The sequence below is a fragment of the Pelodiscus sinensis genome, chromosome 19, assembly GCF_052426305.1.
Source record: "Pelodiscus sinensis isolate ZL-2025 chromosome 19, ASM5242630v1, whole genome shotgun sequence".
In the NCBI taxonomy this organism is placed as follows: Eukaryota; Metazoa; Chordata; order Testudines; family Trionychidae; genus Pelodiscus; species Pelodiscus sinensis.
Window position 1 is genome coordinate 12,632,925 of NC_143070.1, and position 17,882 is coordinate 12,650,806.

The 17,882-nt window shown below is 49.7% G+C and overlaps 1 protein-coding gene across 1 annotated transcript; it reads left to right on the top strand.

Moving 5' to 3' along the window:
- The first annotated feature begins 4,766 nt into the window (after positions 1 to 4,766).
- LOC149522184 (killer cell lectin-like receptor subfamily B member 1B allele C) lies at positions 4,767 to 17,533 on the top strand. The gene is made up of 6 exons (XM_089770571.1): positions 4,767 to 4,913; positions 9,801 to 9,899; positions 10,276 to 10,425; positions 14,044 to 14,198; positions 15,038 to 15,150; positions 15,539 to 17,533. The coding sequence occupies exons 1-6, from the start codon at positions 4,829 to 4,831 to the stop codon at positions 15,663 to 15,665; spliced, it is 729 nt and encodes a 242-aa protein (XP_089626697.1). The 5' UTR covers positions 4,767 to 4,828; the 3' UTR covers positions 15,666 to 17,533.
- The last annotated feature ends 349 nt before the right edge of the window (positions 17,534 to 17,882 follow it).

Below are 17,882 nucleotides of genomic sequence, written 5' to 3' on the forward strand. Positions count from 1 at the left end.
TTTTATTGCTTGCACCTTGCATGTCCTTTTGTTGAAAAGTAAACCACAGAATGTTTTGCAGAGCTAAGTTTAAGTAAATGGATTGTAAAACCCACTCACATGGAAGTTATGGGATGAGAGAATGGTCTCAGGGCTGACAGAATTTTTTCAACAAATTTTGACAGTCAAAAAGTGTTCAAAGAAAATCATTGTTGTGCGTTCATACTGTCTCCCTGTCAGCCCCAGCGTCTACACACATGGGTGGTCAATTAGTACTGGCAGCAATGCCCTGGAGGCAGCAATCCAGTTCATGAGTCCATATTCACTGTCCCCTGATGCATTGCTTTCTATCCCAGCATTTCATGGGTTTCCTTCTTCAGTTCGCAGCATTTTTCAACATTCTGGCTACGTCTACACTGGCCCCTCTTCCGGAAGGGGCATGTAAATTTCACTAGTCGTCGTAGGGAAATCCGCGGGGGATTTAAATATCCCCCGCGGCATTTAAATAAAAATGTCCGCCGCTTTTTTCCGGCTTTTAAAAAAGCCGGAAAAGAGCATCTAGACTGGCCCCGATCCTCCGGAAAAAGCGCCCTTTTCGGGAGGCTCTTATTCTTACTTCAAAGTAAGAATAAGAGCCTCCGGAAAAGGGCGCTTTTTCCGGAGGATCGGGGCCAGTGTAGACGCTCTTTTCCGGCTTTCTTAAAAGCCAGAAAAAAGCGGCGGACATTTTTATTTAAATGCCGCGGGGGATATTTAAATCCCCCGCGGATTTCCCTACAACGACTAGTGAAATTTACATGCCCCTTCCGGAAAAGGGGCCAGTGTAGACGTAGCCTCTTTGTTTTCTGCACACCCACCATCTTTAACCACAGGAGTGGATCCTTCAGGGCTCTCCACTGCTCTGCTAGCTGCACTGAGCACATCACGAATGGCAGTCGAGTTAATATTGAATTTATGAAGGCAATGACAGCCTGGCTACTGATTTTGAACAGTCAGATCCACAGGCTATTAGGCGGTACGACCTGGGGTACTAGGAATCAGAAAAGCTTTGAGGCAACACTTTGAAGATGAAAACCAGTAATGGTTGTTTCACCTTAGCTCGGCACTGCAGGATGTCCCATCCATAGCGCTTTTTCAAGAAACTGCATAAAATCTGCCCATAGGAATCAAAATTCCTATGGCTTCTGTGCAATTGGAACGACACAGCCTCCTCTCCCTGAATACTGATCCAGGAGCTCTGCAGTGCTCCAAGCAGGAGCATGTTTTCTGTGTAGAGCCACCATGGTCATCTAGGAAGATGTGATGTAAACACTCCATGGCTACATCTACACTGGCATGATTTTCCAGAAATGCTTTTAACGGAAAAGTTTTCTGTTAAAAGCATTTTCGGAAAAAGCATGTCTAGATTGGCAGGATGCTTTTCCGCAAAAGCACCTTTTGTGGAAAAGCGTCCGTGGCCAATCTAGACGCGGTTTTCCGCAAAAAAGCCCCGATCGCCATTTTCACGATCGGGGCTTTTTTGCGGGAAACAGTACTATGCTGTCTACACTGGCCCTTTTGCATAAAAGTCTTTTCGTAAAAAGACTTTTGCCTGAACGGGAGCAGCATAGATTTTCCGGAAAAGCACTGATGATTTTACATGAGATCGTCAGTTCTTTTCTGGAAATTCAAGCGGCCAGTGTAGACAGCTGGCAAGTTTTTCCGCAAAATCATCTGATTTTGCGGAAAAACTTGCCAGTCTAGACACAGCCCATGGGTATGTCTACACTGGGGGGTTATTGTGCAAGAACCTGCAATGCGTTCATACTACCCACCCACTCTCGCTCAAGAAGATTTACAGTACGGCGTCGGAAGAAAGGGCTTCTTCCACATGAGCTACACTCTTTTCTAACAGGTGTATGAAACTTATACAAAAGCAAATTTTCAGGGTTTTTGTTGAAAATGAAAGAATTTTCAATTTCTGGCAACCAAATCAGCAAAATAGTCTGGCTTGTAACCAAAAATGCAAAACTGAGGTATACCGAACGTTTTTCAACAAAAAGTCTCATCAAAACCTCAAATTAACAAGTTTCAACGAGCTCTGCTAACCATCTGTCTGCCTATTGTCTGTGCATTGTCAGAGTCCTATTTCCGTTCACACTTCTACCTCCTTAGTAACTCTCCTGACTCTGCAGAGCCGGCCAGTCCTGCCCTGCATGCGCCTCCTTCTCTTTCCCATTCTCATTCTGACTCTTGCTCTTCCAGAACCTTCCATCTCTACACGCACCCCTGACTGACTCCCCAAAACTAAGAGCCTGGAGCTTTCCCCCACCCCTTGTGACATACTTGACTCACTATTTGGCTCTTCCATTTTCTAACCCACGCCCATCCCACCACCATTTCCTGTAACTGCACTGGCCCCTGCAGAACCTCCCCCCACCTGCACTATCCCTAATTAACTGCCAGACTCGGCCCCCAAGAAAATGTAGTTTTTCTAGAACCTTCCATCTCTATATTCCTGACGGCCATTACACCCACCCTTCACAACTAAACTCCTCACTTCCCAACACTGTCCTCCACACAGCACCTCCCACCCCCTGCTAGCCTGTCCCTGCCCCCACCTTATCAACTACCCCAGCCCTGCCTAACTCTCCTCCACGGCCCCAGTGATATCCCTGATAAACAACAGACTCTTCCCCACTGCCCTCGTCCCCGTCCCCCCTTCCTGCCTCTGCCCCCAACGTCTCCCCCCTGCCCCCACTGCAGCCCCCTGCCTGCCCAGAGAGACCCTGGCACCTCCCAGAACTTCCTCCCCCATGTGCCCGGCTGGCAGAGGCTGCTCTGCACTGACGGCAGTTACCTCCCCAGATACATTTCCACCCCCCACTGCTTCACAGGAACCTCCCTCTGCCCCACGGCCCTGACCCACTGCCAGTCTGTGCCCCACGGACAGAGCCCCCCTCTGCCAGCCCCTCCCCCACTGCCCGCTTGTGCCCCATGGACAGAGCCCCCCTCTGCCAGCCCCTCCCCCACGTTCCCCACTAACTGCCAGTCCGTCTCCAGACTCCCCTTTTACAGCCCCTCCCCATATCTCTGACTAACTGCCAGTCTGTGTCCCACACACAGAACCCCACTCTTGCAGACCCCCCCCATACCTGACTGCCAGTCTGTCCCCCCACTGAACCCCGTTTTTCTAGCTCCTCCTTCCACATCAGTTCTCTCTGTTATTAATAGCTATAGTAAAGGAAAGAACAAGCTCTACGATCCTCCCCTCTCCAGCAGCCAGACCCTCTCCCTGTTAGTGCCAGAGAGATCTCAGCAGTTCCTCGCTCCCTGCTGCCTGCTTTATACTCTTGAGCCTCAATGCCCCCGGCTGGAGTCTGCCCCCTTCCTTCTGCTGCAACCTCCGCTCTGATGGCAGAGCCCTGGGGTCCTTTCCCCCCAGGCTTAGAGAGATTTAACCCTGACACCTCCCCTGAGACTCCCTCAGCCTTAGGAGCCAGGCACTGAGCAGTGTGTGTGTGTGGAGTGATGCCGGGGGAGATGGTCCCACCGATTAGATTGGATACAGCTGGGGTGGTGAGGTAACCCAACCCACTCAGCCATGGGCAGTACTGCAGGCTGTTTTGCCTCTAACACTCCTCCCTTTCCTCTCTCTTCATCTCCTGCGCCCGCAGTGCTAGACAGGCCTGCCAGACCAACTTGTGTCCATGGGCCTCTCTGATGCCCATGAGTAAACCTGAGGGCAGATGATGCCAGATGGAACAAAAGCTCTTTGCTGCCACAGAAACCAAATGTAAGAAAATCCCTCAGTGCCATGACTAACCATCTCCCTATGGAAACCCAGGTCCGGCTCATTCCCTACAGCCCTTCCACCAGGGCTCTGACCTGCCTGATCCTAAGTGTGCCCAGCCACAGGGCCTCAGCTCTCCCGCCTATGAGAGACAATTTCACAGCCCAACAAACCCATCAGCCACCGAGTCTTTCCTCAGCCTCCCCTGTAGGGACAGACCCTGACCCATATGGGAATAGGAGGAAAAGCTCAGACCCTGCAGACAAAAGAGGTTTCCCCAGATCCAAGAAGGGTGGGGAGAAAGGCAAAGACACCACCAGACAGACAGGGCCCCAGAACCTAGTTCCCATGGGAGGGTCAGATCCCTGTTGGAGTAGCAGAGGTGCCCCAGGACCCAGTCAAACATAGGAGGTTATGAAGAGCAGCTCAGGCACCCCAGAGGGGAAAGGCCCCCTGGTCGCTGGCTCACAGAAAAGGAGGGAGAAACCCTCCAACCTTGGTGCACACAGTGGGTAGGGAGAGGGAACTTCTCTCCTCTGAGGGGACAGCTCCCTCCAGATCCTGGCAAACCCGTGAGAGGGGAAAACATGGAGGTGATAGATGCTCCAGCCTTATTCTCCCCCAACCCCCTGCCATTCACCCTCGTCCCTCCCTCCCATTTTCCCTCTCCTCTACACCCCACCTCTTCTCCCTTACCTGTGTCCCATGCCTCCCCCCCGTTCTCTTTTTTTCTCTACCACCCAACCCCATTTACCCTCGTCCCCATAACTCTTCTCCTCTCTTCTCAGCAAGCATTAGCTTGTACTATTTATTTTATTTTCTAACCCAGTTTAAGCACGGTCAGCAGAGAAGCTAGTAGGGTCTAGTGATGGGCTCAGACGTGTGTGGGGAAGGCGGAAGAGTTGGGTGTCACTTGAGTTCAGAGCCTGCACTTCCTGTGGTTTCTAATGGAGAGGGTCTGTGCTGCTTTGGGAGGTGAGCCCTGAGCTGCAGAGCCTGGCAGTCAGTCACTAGCTGTTCTGTTCCCTCCTCTGAGTACCTGCTGAAAAGGATTCACAGCCGGGAAAAGCTTGGCTAATGGAGGATGAAGAGGGTTATACGTCATTACACCTTCGCCCAAAGGTGAGAACAGCAGACCGCTCACGTCAACCTGAGACCCAAGGTAAGTGACTCACTGTCTCTCTGGGAGTCCATTCCCAACTCTGCCTTTACATGGTACTTTGCAGGGAGGGGCCAAGGGGAAATATCACTTGTGAATGGGAATTCTGGATGTGCCAATGTGACATGCCAGTGACGGCACAGAGAACTGCAGGGGGCGTTGGCTAGAGGTGACAAAGTGAGGGTGGGGCTATCTGGTGGAAGAGAGATTGCACAGAAAGGCTGGACTCTGCCTTAACTAGAGTGGGAGCAGACTTTTGGCATATGCAGTAAGTAGGAGTTGGGATGATTATTTACGGTAGGAGCTGGGGGAATGCTAACGAGTGTGGAGGAGCCTTCTCTAAGGTGAGACATCTGTCCATTGGGGATGTTAGTAATATCAGGGGTGCAAGATCCAATAAAAGACAGGACATACAGGGATGCTACTTGGGAGGCTGTGCAGGATAAGATCAAAAATGTAAATGATACAAACGGGCATCAAAAGATTTAAATAAAAACAAGCCGATGGTTAAAAGTGAAACTTGTAAAAGTCTGTCCACAAATGCGAGAAGTATCAAAGCAACAAGCCGGTGAACTGTAATGGAGTCAGAAACCCGGACATAACAGGTGGCAGAGTTGATCAAATTAATGGGGCACTATAGCACCCATGTGTAAACAAAAAAGGAAGCAAACATTAGATTTTGGAGGCACAATATGCCAGTGTAATTCCAAATGCTCATAATACAGATACACTTATTCTCACACGACTGCACCAGTCTCCTGACTTTCAAAGAGCTTTTGATAAAGTCCCTCACAAGAAGTTATTAAGGAAAATAAGGACTCGTATATATAGATACATTGACCAGGACAGTGATTTTAAAAGTGATTTTTTTCAGAAATAATTACTCTGCTTTGAAAGGGCACTGCTTATTCTGGAATAAAGTGATTTTAATTGGAATAGAGCATATAGAGAGCTATTTGGGAAAAACCATCTGGTCAATTTCCCTGTGTAGACAAGCCGCTGGTATTCAGAAACTACAAGCTGGGAATTGAGACTTGCAGGAGACAGGAAAGAAGTAGTAGGACTTAGTGGTCAGTTTCATTGTAACAATAGCTTAGCAGGAGGCTGGCACAAGGTTCAGTGCTAGGCTGGTGTTTAATATACTCCTGATCTGGAAAGGAGGTTGGTCATAGGCTTCAAAGCTGAAGAATGTCACTAGAGGTTATGTCTAAACTGCAGGCTTCTTTCAAAAGATGCTCTTTCGAAAGCATCTTTCGAAAGAGCATCTTTCGAAAGATTGCGTCTAGACTGCAGGCGGATCTTTCGAAAGAAAAATCCGCTTTTTCGAAAGAGAGCACCCAGCGAGTCTGGATGCTCTCTTTCGAAGACGGCCTCTTTACATTGAAGAACGCCTTCCTTCGAAAGAGGAACTTTCGAAGGAAGGCGTTCTTCCTCGTGAAACGAGGTTTACCGCCATCGAAAGAAAAGCCGCGTTCTTTCGAAATAATTTCGAAAGAACGCGGCTTGAGTCTGGACGCAGGGGAAGTTTTTTCGGGAAAAGGCTACTTTTCCCGAAAAAACCCCTGAGTCTGGACACGGCCCAAATGAATTATGTCAGTCACTCCGGATTTACTGTATCTATACAGGAGCAAGAACTGTGCTCAAACTCCATCTAGAGCTGAGCTAGTTATCTTCTCCCCTGTGAGTGCTGTAATATACAGCTCTTCAGAGCCTTTTCTCCTTTCTATATTTGGGTCTTCTGGTTCAGTTCTCCTATAGAAGCATCCCTCCGACCTCAGAGTTATAAAATCAGACACCAGTAAATGCCTCATGGTCACGTCCTGGAATGAAACTTTTCACAGTGCAATACAAACAGGTCCCTATTGCCTCCTTGGGCCAGGAGGCAATACGCAGCAGAAGCTGAGGTTGAAAGGGCCTGATTTTGCATATCCTATGATGGCAGTTCTGGGTGTCTGGGAGTATATAAGTGGGCTCCAACTTGTTTCAAGTTGCCAGACAAGACCTGGAGCTAATGGGGTGTGGCAGAATTTTGCCGTATGTCTACACCGGTGCTAAAGAAGTGAGCTCAGTTGGGGGAGATATATCTACGGTAGCCCATATGAGCTAGTGTACTAAAAATAGCAGCATCTCTTGGGTTAGCCACCCCCAGAGTAATCCCATCCAAGGTGCTAGGTATATTGTCACACAATTACAACAACAGGAAACTTGGAAATGGCAGAAGTGCTTAACAACATCTTTGTTTCGGTTTTCACCAAGAAGATTGATGGGGATGGGATGCCTAACACAGTAAATGCTAGAGGAAATGGGGTAGGTTTAGAAGTTAAAATAGGAAAAGAACAAGTTAAAGGTTAGTTAGAAAAGTTAGGTGTCTTCAAGTCACCAGGGCTTGATGAAATGCATCCTAGAATACTCGAGCTGATAGAGAGGGTATCTGAGCCTTTAGCTACCATCATTGAAAAGTCATGGAAGTTGAGAGAGATTCCAGAAGACCGGAAAAGGGCAATATAATGCCCATCTATAAGAAGGGAAATAAGAATAAGCCAGGAAACTACAAACGAGTCAGCTTAACTTCTGTGCCAGGAATGATAATGAAGCAAATAATTAAGGAATTCATCTGCAAATATCTGGAAGATGATAAGCTGATAGATAACAGCCAGCATGGATTTGTAATGAGAGAAGCAGGCAATTTAGAATAGCAAAAGGCTGGGCATTCCAGTCACTAAGGGTGGGTGTGTCTACACTACTGCGCTAATTCGAACTAACGCATCCAGACTAAAAAACTAGTTCGAATTAGAGTTTCGTTAATTCGAACTAGCATGTCCACATTAAGTGGACCCTGAACAGGGCTTAAGGATGGCCGGAAGCAGTGCCGGCAGGGCATCAGATGAGCTGCTGTCTCAGGGTAGCCGAGGGCTGTGCTTAAAGGGACCCGACCCCCACCCCGACAGACAGTTCTCAGCGGTGCCCCACTTGCAAAGCAGTCCTGGCTTGGATTGCCCAGAGTACCCACACTGGGCACATCACAGCACTTGGCCATCAGACCGGCTGCACTTGCCGCAGGCTGCCATCTGGGGAAAGGGGACAATTGGGGGGGCTGCAGGAGAGGTTCCACCCCCAGAAGCCTGCAGAGCCAGCCCAGTCCTCCCCATCGGGGGCTCGTACCCCATTCCTCCCTCACCTCCTTCCACTTACCCTTCCCTAGCCCCCCTTCTTATTGATGTACAAAATAAAGATAACGTTTCTTCCAACATTGACTCTGTCTTTATTGAACAAAACTGGGGGAGACTGGGAAAAGGAGGTGGGAGAGGGGAAGAGAGAGGGTGGGAGAGGGGAGGGCAACAACAATGATGAGGGGTTTGGAACAGGTCCCATATGAAGAGAGGCTAAAGAGACTGGAACTTTTCATCTTAGAAAAGAGGAGACGGAGGGGGGATATGATAGAGGTCTATAAAAGCATGAGTGGGATGGAGAGGGTGCATACAGAAAAGTTCTTCATTAGTGCCCATAATAGAAGGACTAGAGGACACCAAAGGAAAAGAATGGGTAGCAGGCTTCAAACTAATAACAGAAAGTTGTTCTTCACAAAGCAAAGAGTCAACCTGTGGAACTCCTTGCTGCAGGAGGCTGTGAAGGCTACAACTAGAACAGAGTTTAAAGGAAGTGAGATCAAGTAATGGTGGTTGGGTCCATGGAGTGCTATTAGCCAGGATGTAGGAGTGGTGTCCCTGCCCAAAGTTTGTGGCAGGCTGGAGAGGGATGGCACGAGACAAATGGCTTGGTCACTGTCTTCAGTCCATCCCCTCCAGGGTCCCTAGGGTTGACCGCTGTCGGCAGACAGGCTACTGGGCTAGATGGACCTTTGGTCTGTCCCAGTTCGGCCATTCTAAGCTCAGGGCTCAGGGTCGGGGGTCTCAGTGGACCCTCTTGATTTTCATGCACACCTGCTCCTGGGTGGCCAGACTGGCAGCTAGCCTGCCCTAGACGGCCACTTTCCTGTGCCTAGTGCGGAGGTCGTGGATGAGGTCCACGATGTCTGCACTAGACCAGGCGGGTGCCCGCCTCATGCAGACCTGGGCAGGCTCCTGGGAGCCGTCAGCCTGGTCCCGGGAAGAGGCGAAGGGCTGGTGGCAGCGGGTGGGTGGCTCGAGCCGTGCCAGGTGCAGGGTCTGCTGGCTGGGTGCTGGCAGGCTTGCACCTGGCATGGACACCGTAGCCAGCCCGTGCCCCTTTAAAGGGTCCGGGGCCGGGAGGGGGGGCAGAAGAGTTTCCCTGGTGGTGCCCAGAGTGGCCACCAGTGAAACCTGGGGAGGGCTAGCCTCCCACTAGTTCGAATTAAGGGTCTACACAGCCCTTAATTCGAACTAGCTAATTCGAACTAGGCGTTAGTCCTCGTGGAATGAGGTTTACCTAGTTCTAATTAAGCGCTCCGCTACTTCGAATTAAGTTCGAACTAGCGGTTTGCTAGTGTAGCGCCTATCAAAGTTAATTCGAACTAACGTCTGTTAGTTCGAATTAACTTTGTAGTGTAGACATACCCTAAGGGATTGTTAGATCATCATGAAAAGACTGCAGCAAACTGCACTTAAAAGGGATTGAAGCAAAGCTTTGATATGTAACGTCGTCAGATACACACCACTCTAAGAGGACTAGAACCATGTTGTGACATAATTGACAGTAGGAATTTGTTAGTATTTTCTTCACTTTGGCAGTATTTTTCTCTTTCATCACCAGGGTGCCTTCAGCATGATGTAGCTCTTAACTTACAGGCTTTAAACTATTCCTGGTATGTCAGGAGGAATATAAATATCCATTGATGGGTGATGCACATGCACATCCATTATTGCTTGCTCTATGTGCTGAAGATCTTTCACCAGACTCTGCCTCTTACAGATCATCCTCCGTGCCCCTGCTGGCATCGGCTCGCTCTGCGGCTGGGAGCAGCTTGGTTCCTCGTCCAGGTGGCATCTGTGATTCTGACGGGCATTTGGGGTAAGCACCTCCAAATTAATTTGTGCCAAATGCAACACCTCGAAATCTCCCCATTTCCTGCGTTTCTGATTCCAACGCTCTTGTGAATAAAATCCCAGACACGTCACTAGCACCAAAACAGGATCAATAGGACATTTACAGGACAAAGTTGGAGCTTGATACACGACCCCCATGTGAGCCCTCTCCTAGAGCTTCACTGCAATCAGTGTGCAGGGCAGAGTGGGAGACACCGAGCGCTGTGCAATAAATGCAATAGTCTCTCATCTTCTCTCATGTTCTATCTCCCGGGCCCAGTTCTGAATGTGAAAGCTGCAGTATGTGATGGGCGGCTGATCCCTGAGCAGTAGCTGCCATTCATGCTCATGCTGTTCTGAAGTTTTTCAGCCCAGACGGTGTCTGAATTGCCTGGAGAACAACAGTACTGGGGAGAGACTCATCCCTCAATGCAACGGCAGCCCCGGCCTGACAGATTTCCAGTCCCGCCTGAAACAATTTGTGTGTGAATCATCTCCCAGCAACTCAGCAGGTACCTCACCTCCTTCTCTCAGCTGCGCCTTGCACTGCAGCACCACCTACTGGTCTCTTGGGGTAATGACACAAACTACTGCAATAAAACGAGATTGGTGGGTGGGATCAAACCTGGGACTTCTGAAATTAGACATATGAGATTCTACTGCATGAGCTAAAAGCCACAAGGCCTTAGCTGAGTCTGTAGAGCAGACTCATGAATCTCTAAATGGTCTCAGTGACACTACACGGGAAGGTGTGAGAGTTACACAATAAATACCCTATTGCTACAAAATACTTAGGGCAGCTGACAGCAACTCCTGTTTAGTATCAGAGGGGTAGCAGTGTTAGTCTGAATCTGCAAAAGCGACGAGGAGTCCTGTGGCACCTTATAGACTAACTGAAGTGTAGGAGCATAAGCTTTCGTGGGCAAAGACCCACTTCGTCAGATGCATGTAGTGGAAATTTCCAGAGGCAGGAATAAATATGAAGGCCAGCAGTTTCTCTTTGAAGTCTGGTCCTGAAGTTTTTTTGCTGCAGGATGGCTACTTTTAGATCTGCAATTGTGTGTCCAGGAAGATTGAAGTGTTCCCCTACAGTACCTTCAAAGAGAAACTGCTGAGCTACAGTTCATCTTTAAGTTTGACACAATCAACTCTGGATTAAACAAAGACTGTGAATGGCTTGCTAACTACAAAAGCAGCTTCTGCTCTCTTGGAATTCACACCTCCAGATCAGCTGCTAGAAGTGGGCCTCATCCTCCTTGATTGGATCCACCTGGTCATCTCCAGCCTGATCCTGGCCTGCATATTTATTCCTGCCTCTGGAAATTTCCACTACATGCATCTGACGAAGTGGGTCTTTGGCCACAAAAGCTTATGCTCCTACACTTCAGTTAGTCTATAAGGTGCCACAGGACTCCTCGTAACTCCTGTTTAGTTTCCCTGCTTCTCCCATTGTAAACAGGTCCTGTGGTACCTTTGAGAAGCTTTTACACTTCCATTATTCAAACCAGGCCTTGGGAATACGGGATGAGGGGAACCGTCGGGCTGATGAAACAGGCTTTCTTTGAGCCAGGAAATGCCATGCAGGATTTGCTGAGATGTGGACTCTGAAGAGTCGCCATTTCCCCTCTGGCTTCTGATGCTCAGGAAGACTCTGCAGCACGACACCCGTAACAGCATGAACAGTCAGAAATGCTGGGCTCACCCTGGTATGGCAGCTATGCTGTGCTTAAAAGATCTTTTTCAGGGGGATAAGGCAACATGCCACATTTATTGAACATACATAGATCAATCAATACTTATCATATGTATATGATACATTACACTCATGCAGTCTCTCTCTCTCTCTCTCTCTCTCACTCACTCATACACACACGTACACAAGCACACTCCATCTTGTTGTTACCAATAGTTGCTCCCCCTAACTGCACTGGCCAGGTGAGTTAGATGGAGAGGGAGGGAGGGAATGGAGCCAGGCTTCTGCAGATCTGGATTGATGCTCCCATGTAGACAAGATGAAAACCCGGGGTCCCTCTGCAAGATGCCTCCTATTTATCCCTCTCTTGCAGTCAATTAGTAATCACCTCGCCTTTCCTAATACTGCTTCAAAGAGAGTTCTTCCAAGGGCAGGCACTTGCTTTACTCCCAAGGTGTCTGTATGTCCAGTCTTCTTAATGAGTTCACTTCACAGGTATTGTCTTGGATCTGGCTCCCAGACCTTCACCACCCTGGCAACTGCTGCTGGAGGTGCTCCCCTTTCAGTCTCCATTCACACATTCATTTCAACAGGGCAATCAAGAAAAGGGGAGAGATCTCAAAAGACATTTTTATCTTACAAGATCTATATATCTTAATACAAAGCTATAGGAGAAATGTTACAGAGAGTCTATAAGAACACTTAACAAAGATAGATCTAAAAGGACAAGATCTTAATACAAAGTATAATATTACAGGGATTTATCCACAGCTCACTCTGCACTGGGGGCTACCCATAGAGGTGGGGAAGGGGGTGAGTTCTGGGCCATGTTCTCTCTCACCCAGCACACAGGGGCAGCAAGTTTGTAGAAATTTTGGTGGGGTCCAGAATCCCTGCACCCCTCCTCCACTCAAAGTCCCCGCCCCCAACATGTGCCTAAGGTTCTGCGAGGGAGTTTAGATGCTGGATGCAGGCTCTGGGCTGGGCAAAGGAGCGGGGCGGGGGGAGGGGGGGGGGGCAGAAGGGGGTTAGGATTACAGGGTCTGTGATGGGGTAGGAGGTGCAGGAGTGCAGCGCTTACCTGGGGGCATTGCCCTCTGGCAGCAGCTCCTAGGCAGGGGGAGTCCGGGAGGCCTCCGTGTGCTTTTCCCCACAGGCACCACCTCGTTAGCTCCCATTGGCCACAGGGGTGCCCGGGGGGAGGGACAATGTGTGGAGACAAAGCTTCCTTTCCACCCAGGAGCTACACGGACATGCTGGCAGCTGTGCACGGAGCCAGAGATGGCAGGAAGTTGCTTTAGCCCAGCTATGCTGTAGATGGCGGGGGCATCTGGAGACATTTTAAATCTCCCAGGGGCAGCAGGTGAAGTTGGGGGATGCATGGGGGTGAGCACACAGAGGCAGCAAGTGAGGCCAGAGTGAGACACAGTCTGAAACTTTGCTGGAGCTGGACCACTAATATTCCTGGTGCCCAGGCTGCAAAAAACTTGCAAGCCCTGCCAGCACATGGCCCCAGTGGTCTGTTGCCTCCAGGGACACTACATGGGGCAGAAGCTCCTACTGGGGAGGAAGACAGAGCTGGCCGGGCTCCCACTGAGCACCTACCCCCGGCTTCCTGCCCTCATGAGAACAGATTCTCCAAGTCACCCACCAGCCCTGAGTGATAGCAGTGAGCATGGTGCTGAGCCAGGTCTAAACCGTGCTACTGGTTTAGGAAGGGGAAGTTATTCCCGTTGCATATAATAGAATTGCTGTATTTTAATTTACTTTTTTTAAGAAACTGAAGCATGTTTCTTAAACATGTGCAGGACGGTTACAAAGCCAAACTCCTGAAAGTGAGGAAATGGCAGATTTACAGTCACCCGCACAACCATAATCCAGCCCCCATTTATTTGTGCCTTGGGATACAGTCTCAATTACACGGTTACTTACTGTTTGTCTCCCATGGCTGCTGCCTTATTCTGTGTGTACACTGATCTGGTGCCCATGTCCATGATGGGTCCCCAAACAAACATTCCCTGCACAGGAATAACCCACAGTCAGGCTGAGTGACAGCCGCATGGGCAGCCATGAACGTGGCGTTTCCAACTTTGACTTTGTGACCTAAATGAAGTTCTTTTAGCTTTGCACAGGCCGTGTTACCTGGAGTGCAAACCACAATGGCTGTTCAGTGGGACACAGGAACCCTGCAGCAGCTGATGGGAGGGAGTGAAGGAGAATTCCAGCTGAGCCTGACCTTCACAGGCCGGTGCTGTTACTCACAGCTCACAAACCACACCAGCAGCCTCCTTCCTGGCCCACAGCTGCGAATTGGTTATGGGACCTGCCTTCAAACAAAGCCCAAGCAATGGGGCTACTGGAAATGTTGAGCCTGTGCACAAGTTCAATGAAGTTCAGAACTTCCAGCTCCATGACGCGTTTCCATTTACCCCTCCAGAGGGACCAGGGTGCAAGCTCTGCCCCCCAGACTGGCTGCTGCACCGGGACAAGTGCTACTGGGTGTCTAAAAATAGAACTCCCTGGAACGAGAGCCGTGATGACTGTTCAGGGAGGGGCTCTCGACTGCTAGTGATCCGGGATCAGGCCGAGATGGTAAATAAAATGTGTCCTGGGGATGTGAGCATTGCTAGTAAGAGTTAACACACAAAACCCCTGTGCTGTGTCTGTCAGGGTTGCTCTAGTAACACCCACACAAGTGAAAAGGCAAGGAAATGAAGGTTAAGGCTACCACCCGCACAGAACCTGCGCTTTATAAAACTAGGGCTTTATTTCGAACTACCGGGTCCCTGCTGCGTATAGACATGGGCAGTTAGTCCTGACTTGTAAATTTCCCAGCAACCAGCCGGGAAGATGCAAAGCAAGTGTGCGATATTTAAATCCCGGGCTTGATTTGCAACTTCGAATGCCTACATTAGCCTCCCTAGTTCGAGCTAGGAGGCTAGTGTAGACATACCCTAAGGGAAGTCGGAGGAAGAGTGCTCTATTTCTAAATAAGAGCTTTGTAGATGCTCCCAATTTCAAAATAAGTTATTTTGAAATAAGCTACACAATTGACGTAGCTTAATTTCCATCGCTTATTTTGAGTTATGCCCTGCTGTGTAGACCCACCTTTACTGTGCTGGGGGGTCATTACTCCAACTCTGTGCCTGGGCTAGGGTAGATCAGGGCTTTTGGCCCAGAAGGACAGTGAGACAGGGTATCCCAGTGGGCAGGTAGGAAGGCTCAGTGGTATGATCAGCCCATTGGGTGACAATCTCAAAGTGATCCCCGTGACACATCCCTTCCCAGGGCCCACTGTCTATAGAGCCTGGGGCCTGGAACTGCTGTCAGTAGGCCTAGAGGAGGAGTGGGGAACTAAACCCAGCTCCCAGCATCTCTGGCTAGCACCTTAACCACTTCATCCTCCTTACCCCCTTCTGTGTCATTTACAGACTTTCATTCAAACGAATTCCAAAGACACAAACGAGGTCTGGCTTGGACTAACCAGTACATCCCCCACAAGGAATTGGACTTGGACGGACGGCTCCCTGTTAAATACAACACTGTGAGTGGCTTTATCTGCTGGGTCCATATAAGGTGTGCAGGGGGAGTTGTTGCTTTTCAGCACTGGTGAGAGCAGAGGCTACATACACGCAGGAGGAATGTGAAGCACTAGCCATAAAGAGATGAATCCTGAGCTTCATTCCATGGCTTCCATCAGCAGTTGAGCTAATCCTGCTGGGTGGGCTTGGTAATATGGACCCATGTTTCCAGAAATAGACCCAGCCAAACAGCTGCTACTACAGGGTCATAGGATAGGGAGTGTTTTATCAATCAGGGCTCTATAAGGAACAATTCAGCAGTTAATTCAAGAAAGGTGTCAGAATGAGGAAAAGCTGTTAAAAATCTTGTTCAAATGTTCTAAGCAGGAATTTGTTTATGTTATTTCTCAGGTTCAAGGCAGTACATCCCCCTAAGGGAAATACCAGCTGTGGGGTGATAAAAGCATATGAGATTCATTTTGAGAGCTGCAGTGCTGCATCTAAATGGATTTGTGAAAAAGACGCTTTCCTGGTATAGAGAGAAACACACTCACTGATGTCATCTCTGTGCAAACAAAAATCTTCTTTAGTTTCTGTCTGTCACATGAATGATGAATATGAAGAATGTAAAGCTTCAAAAAGAACAAATGGGCTAGCCCCTCCCCCGGGCCCTTTTATAAGGTGTCTAAAGAGAGCCAGAAAAACCTTTCTTGCATTTGAAATTCAGGTCCTGTCTAGGCTGGAAGATTAAGGTACAGGGAGAACTAGTGAAGTGACATCACAAGTGGGGGTTAGGAGGTTCCAATGAATACTTTATTTCTCCCCAAAAATGCAGTTTCAGGGCTTCAGGTAAAAAACAGGGAGAAAAATATCCTGGTGGCTGTGCAAATAAGAAACCACCTTGGGCAAAAAGGCAGGGTGGGAGCGCAGCCTGCCCTTATCCTTAAAAAAGACGATATACAGGGGGTCCACCATTAAAGTCCTGAGTTCTGACACTCACCTGGCCAAGGTAATGGCCACCAAGGACAGCTTCCAGGAAAGGTGCAGAAGGGAACATGTGGACAACAGCTCAAAGGGGAGGCCCATGAGCCTTGGGAAAACCGGATTTAGGTCCCACGAGGGCAAGGGCTCGCGACCTGAGGGTAATCCCTATCCAATCCCTTGAGAAACCGGTGCACCATTGGGTCTGACAAAATGGTCCTGCTCCCCAAACCAGTATGGAAAGCCGAGATGGCTACTAGGTGCACCTGCATGGAGGAAGGAGCCAGGCCCTGAAGGCTGAGCCCCAGGAGGTAGCTGGCACAGGGGCATCCAGAGGGGGGAACCCCTTGTCAGCTGAGCAGATTATGATACTTTCCACTTTACCAGGTAGGAAGACTAGGTGGAAGGCTTCCAGCTCCCCAAAAGCATTGCTTGGACCTGCTCTGAGCACTGTCTCTCTCTAGCTGTCAGCCACGGAGCTTCCACGCCATGAGGTGCAGGGAGCAGAGGTTCGGGTGCTTGAGCCTGCCGAACTCCTGGGAGATTAGGTCTGGACACAGTGGGAGCACCAGAGGCTGCTCCACTGAAAGTGCGAGGAGGTCCAAGCACCAATGTTGACGAGGCCAGGCCGTAGCTATCAGGATCACCGAGGCCCAGAATTTCCTGACCCTGCGAATCGCTGTGGGGATCAGTGGGAAGGGGGGAAAGGTGTACAGCAGGCCCCAAGACCGGGAGATCCTCAATGCATCCCCCAGAGAGCCTGGGCTGTGCCCGATTAGTGAGCAGAACCAGGGACACTTCCTGTTGACGAGGGTGGTGAACAGATCCAGGAGGGGAAACCCCCACCTACAGAAAATGGAGAGGGGTACCTCCGCCTTTAGGGACCATTCGTGCCCATGCAAGGACTTGCTGAGGCAGTCCGTCAACTCCTTCTGAGTCCCGGGGAGATAAGCGGACACTGGGTGAATATGGTGAGCCACACAAAGCTCCCATAGGAGGATAGCCTCCTTGCACAGGGGATAGGAGCGAGTACCGCCCTGTCTGTTTATGGAAAACTCCGCAGCCACGTTGTTGGTCAGAATCAATATATGCTTGTTTCAAAGCTGCAGAAAGAAAACCCCACAGGCGAAACGATTAGCTCGCAGCTCCCTGACATAGCTATGAAGGGAGAGATCCTCTAGGCCCCACATACCTTGCATCTGTAGCTTCCTGAGGTGGGCACCCCGACCTGTATCGGGAGCATCCATTACGAGCTGGATGGATGGAGAAGGACTGAGAAACGGCATCCGCTGGAGCACCGTCTCCACGTCAACAGCCACCAGTCGAGGGAACTCAGCACATCTGCGAGCACCGTCACAACCCCGTGCTGAAAAGCTGGGTTGTGGATCCATGCCAGCCACAGTTGAAGTGACTGTAACCTTAGCCTGGCCAACCTCACTCATATAAGTACAGGCCGCTGAGCCCCAGCAGCCTCCTGGCACAACAGCCCATTGTGGTGGGAAAAAAGGGAGCCATAATATGCTCTCTTTCAGTGTCGAGAAGCACTTTCTGGGGACGGAAGCCCTGGCCCTCATTGCATCCAGGAAGGCTCCCACAAACTCTATGGTTTAGGTGGGACCCACAGTGGATTTGGCCTCGTTCAGTATAAGACCCAGTTTGAGGCAGGTATCCCTTATAAGAGTTATATGGCTGATCACCTGCGACGGGAAAGAGCTTCTTATGGGCCAATCGTCCAGGTATGGATAAACCTGGACCTGTCGCTTCTTCAGGAACG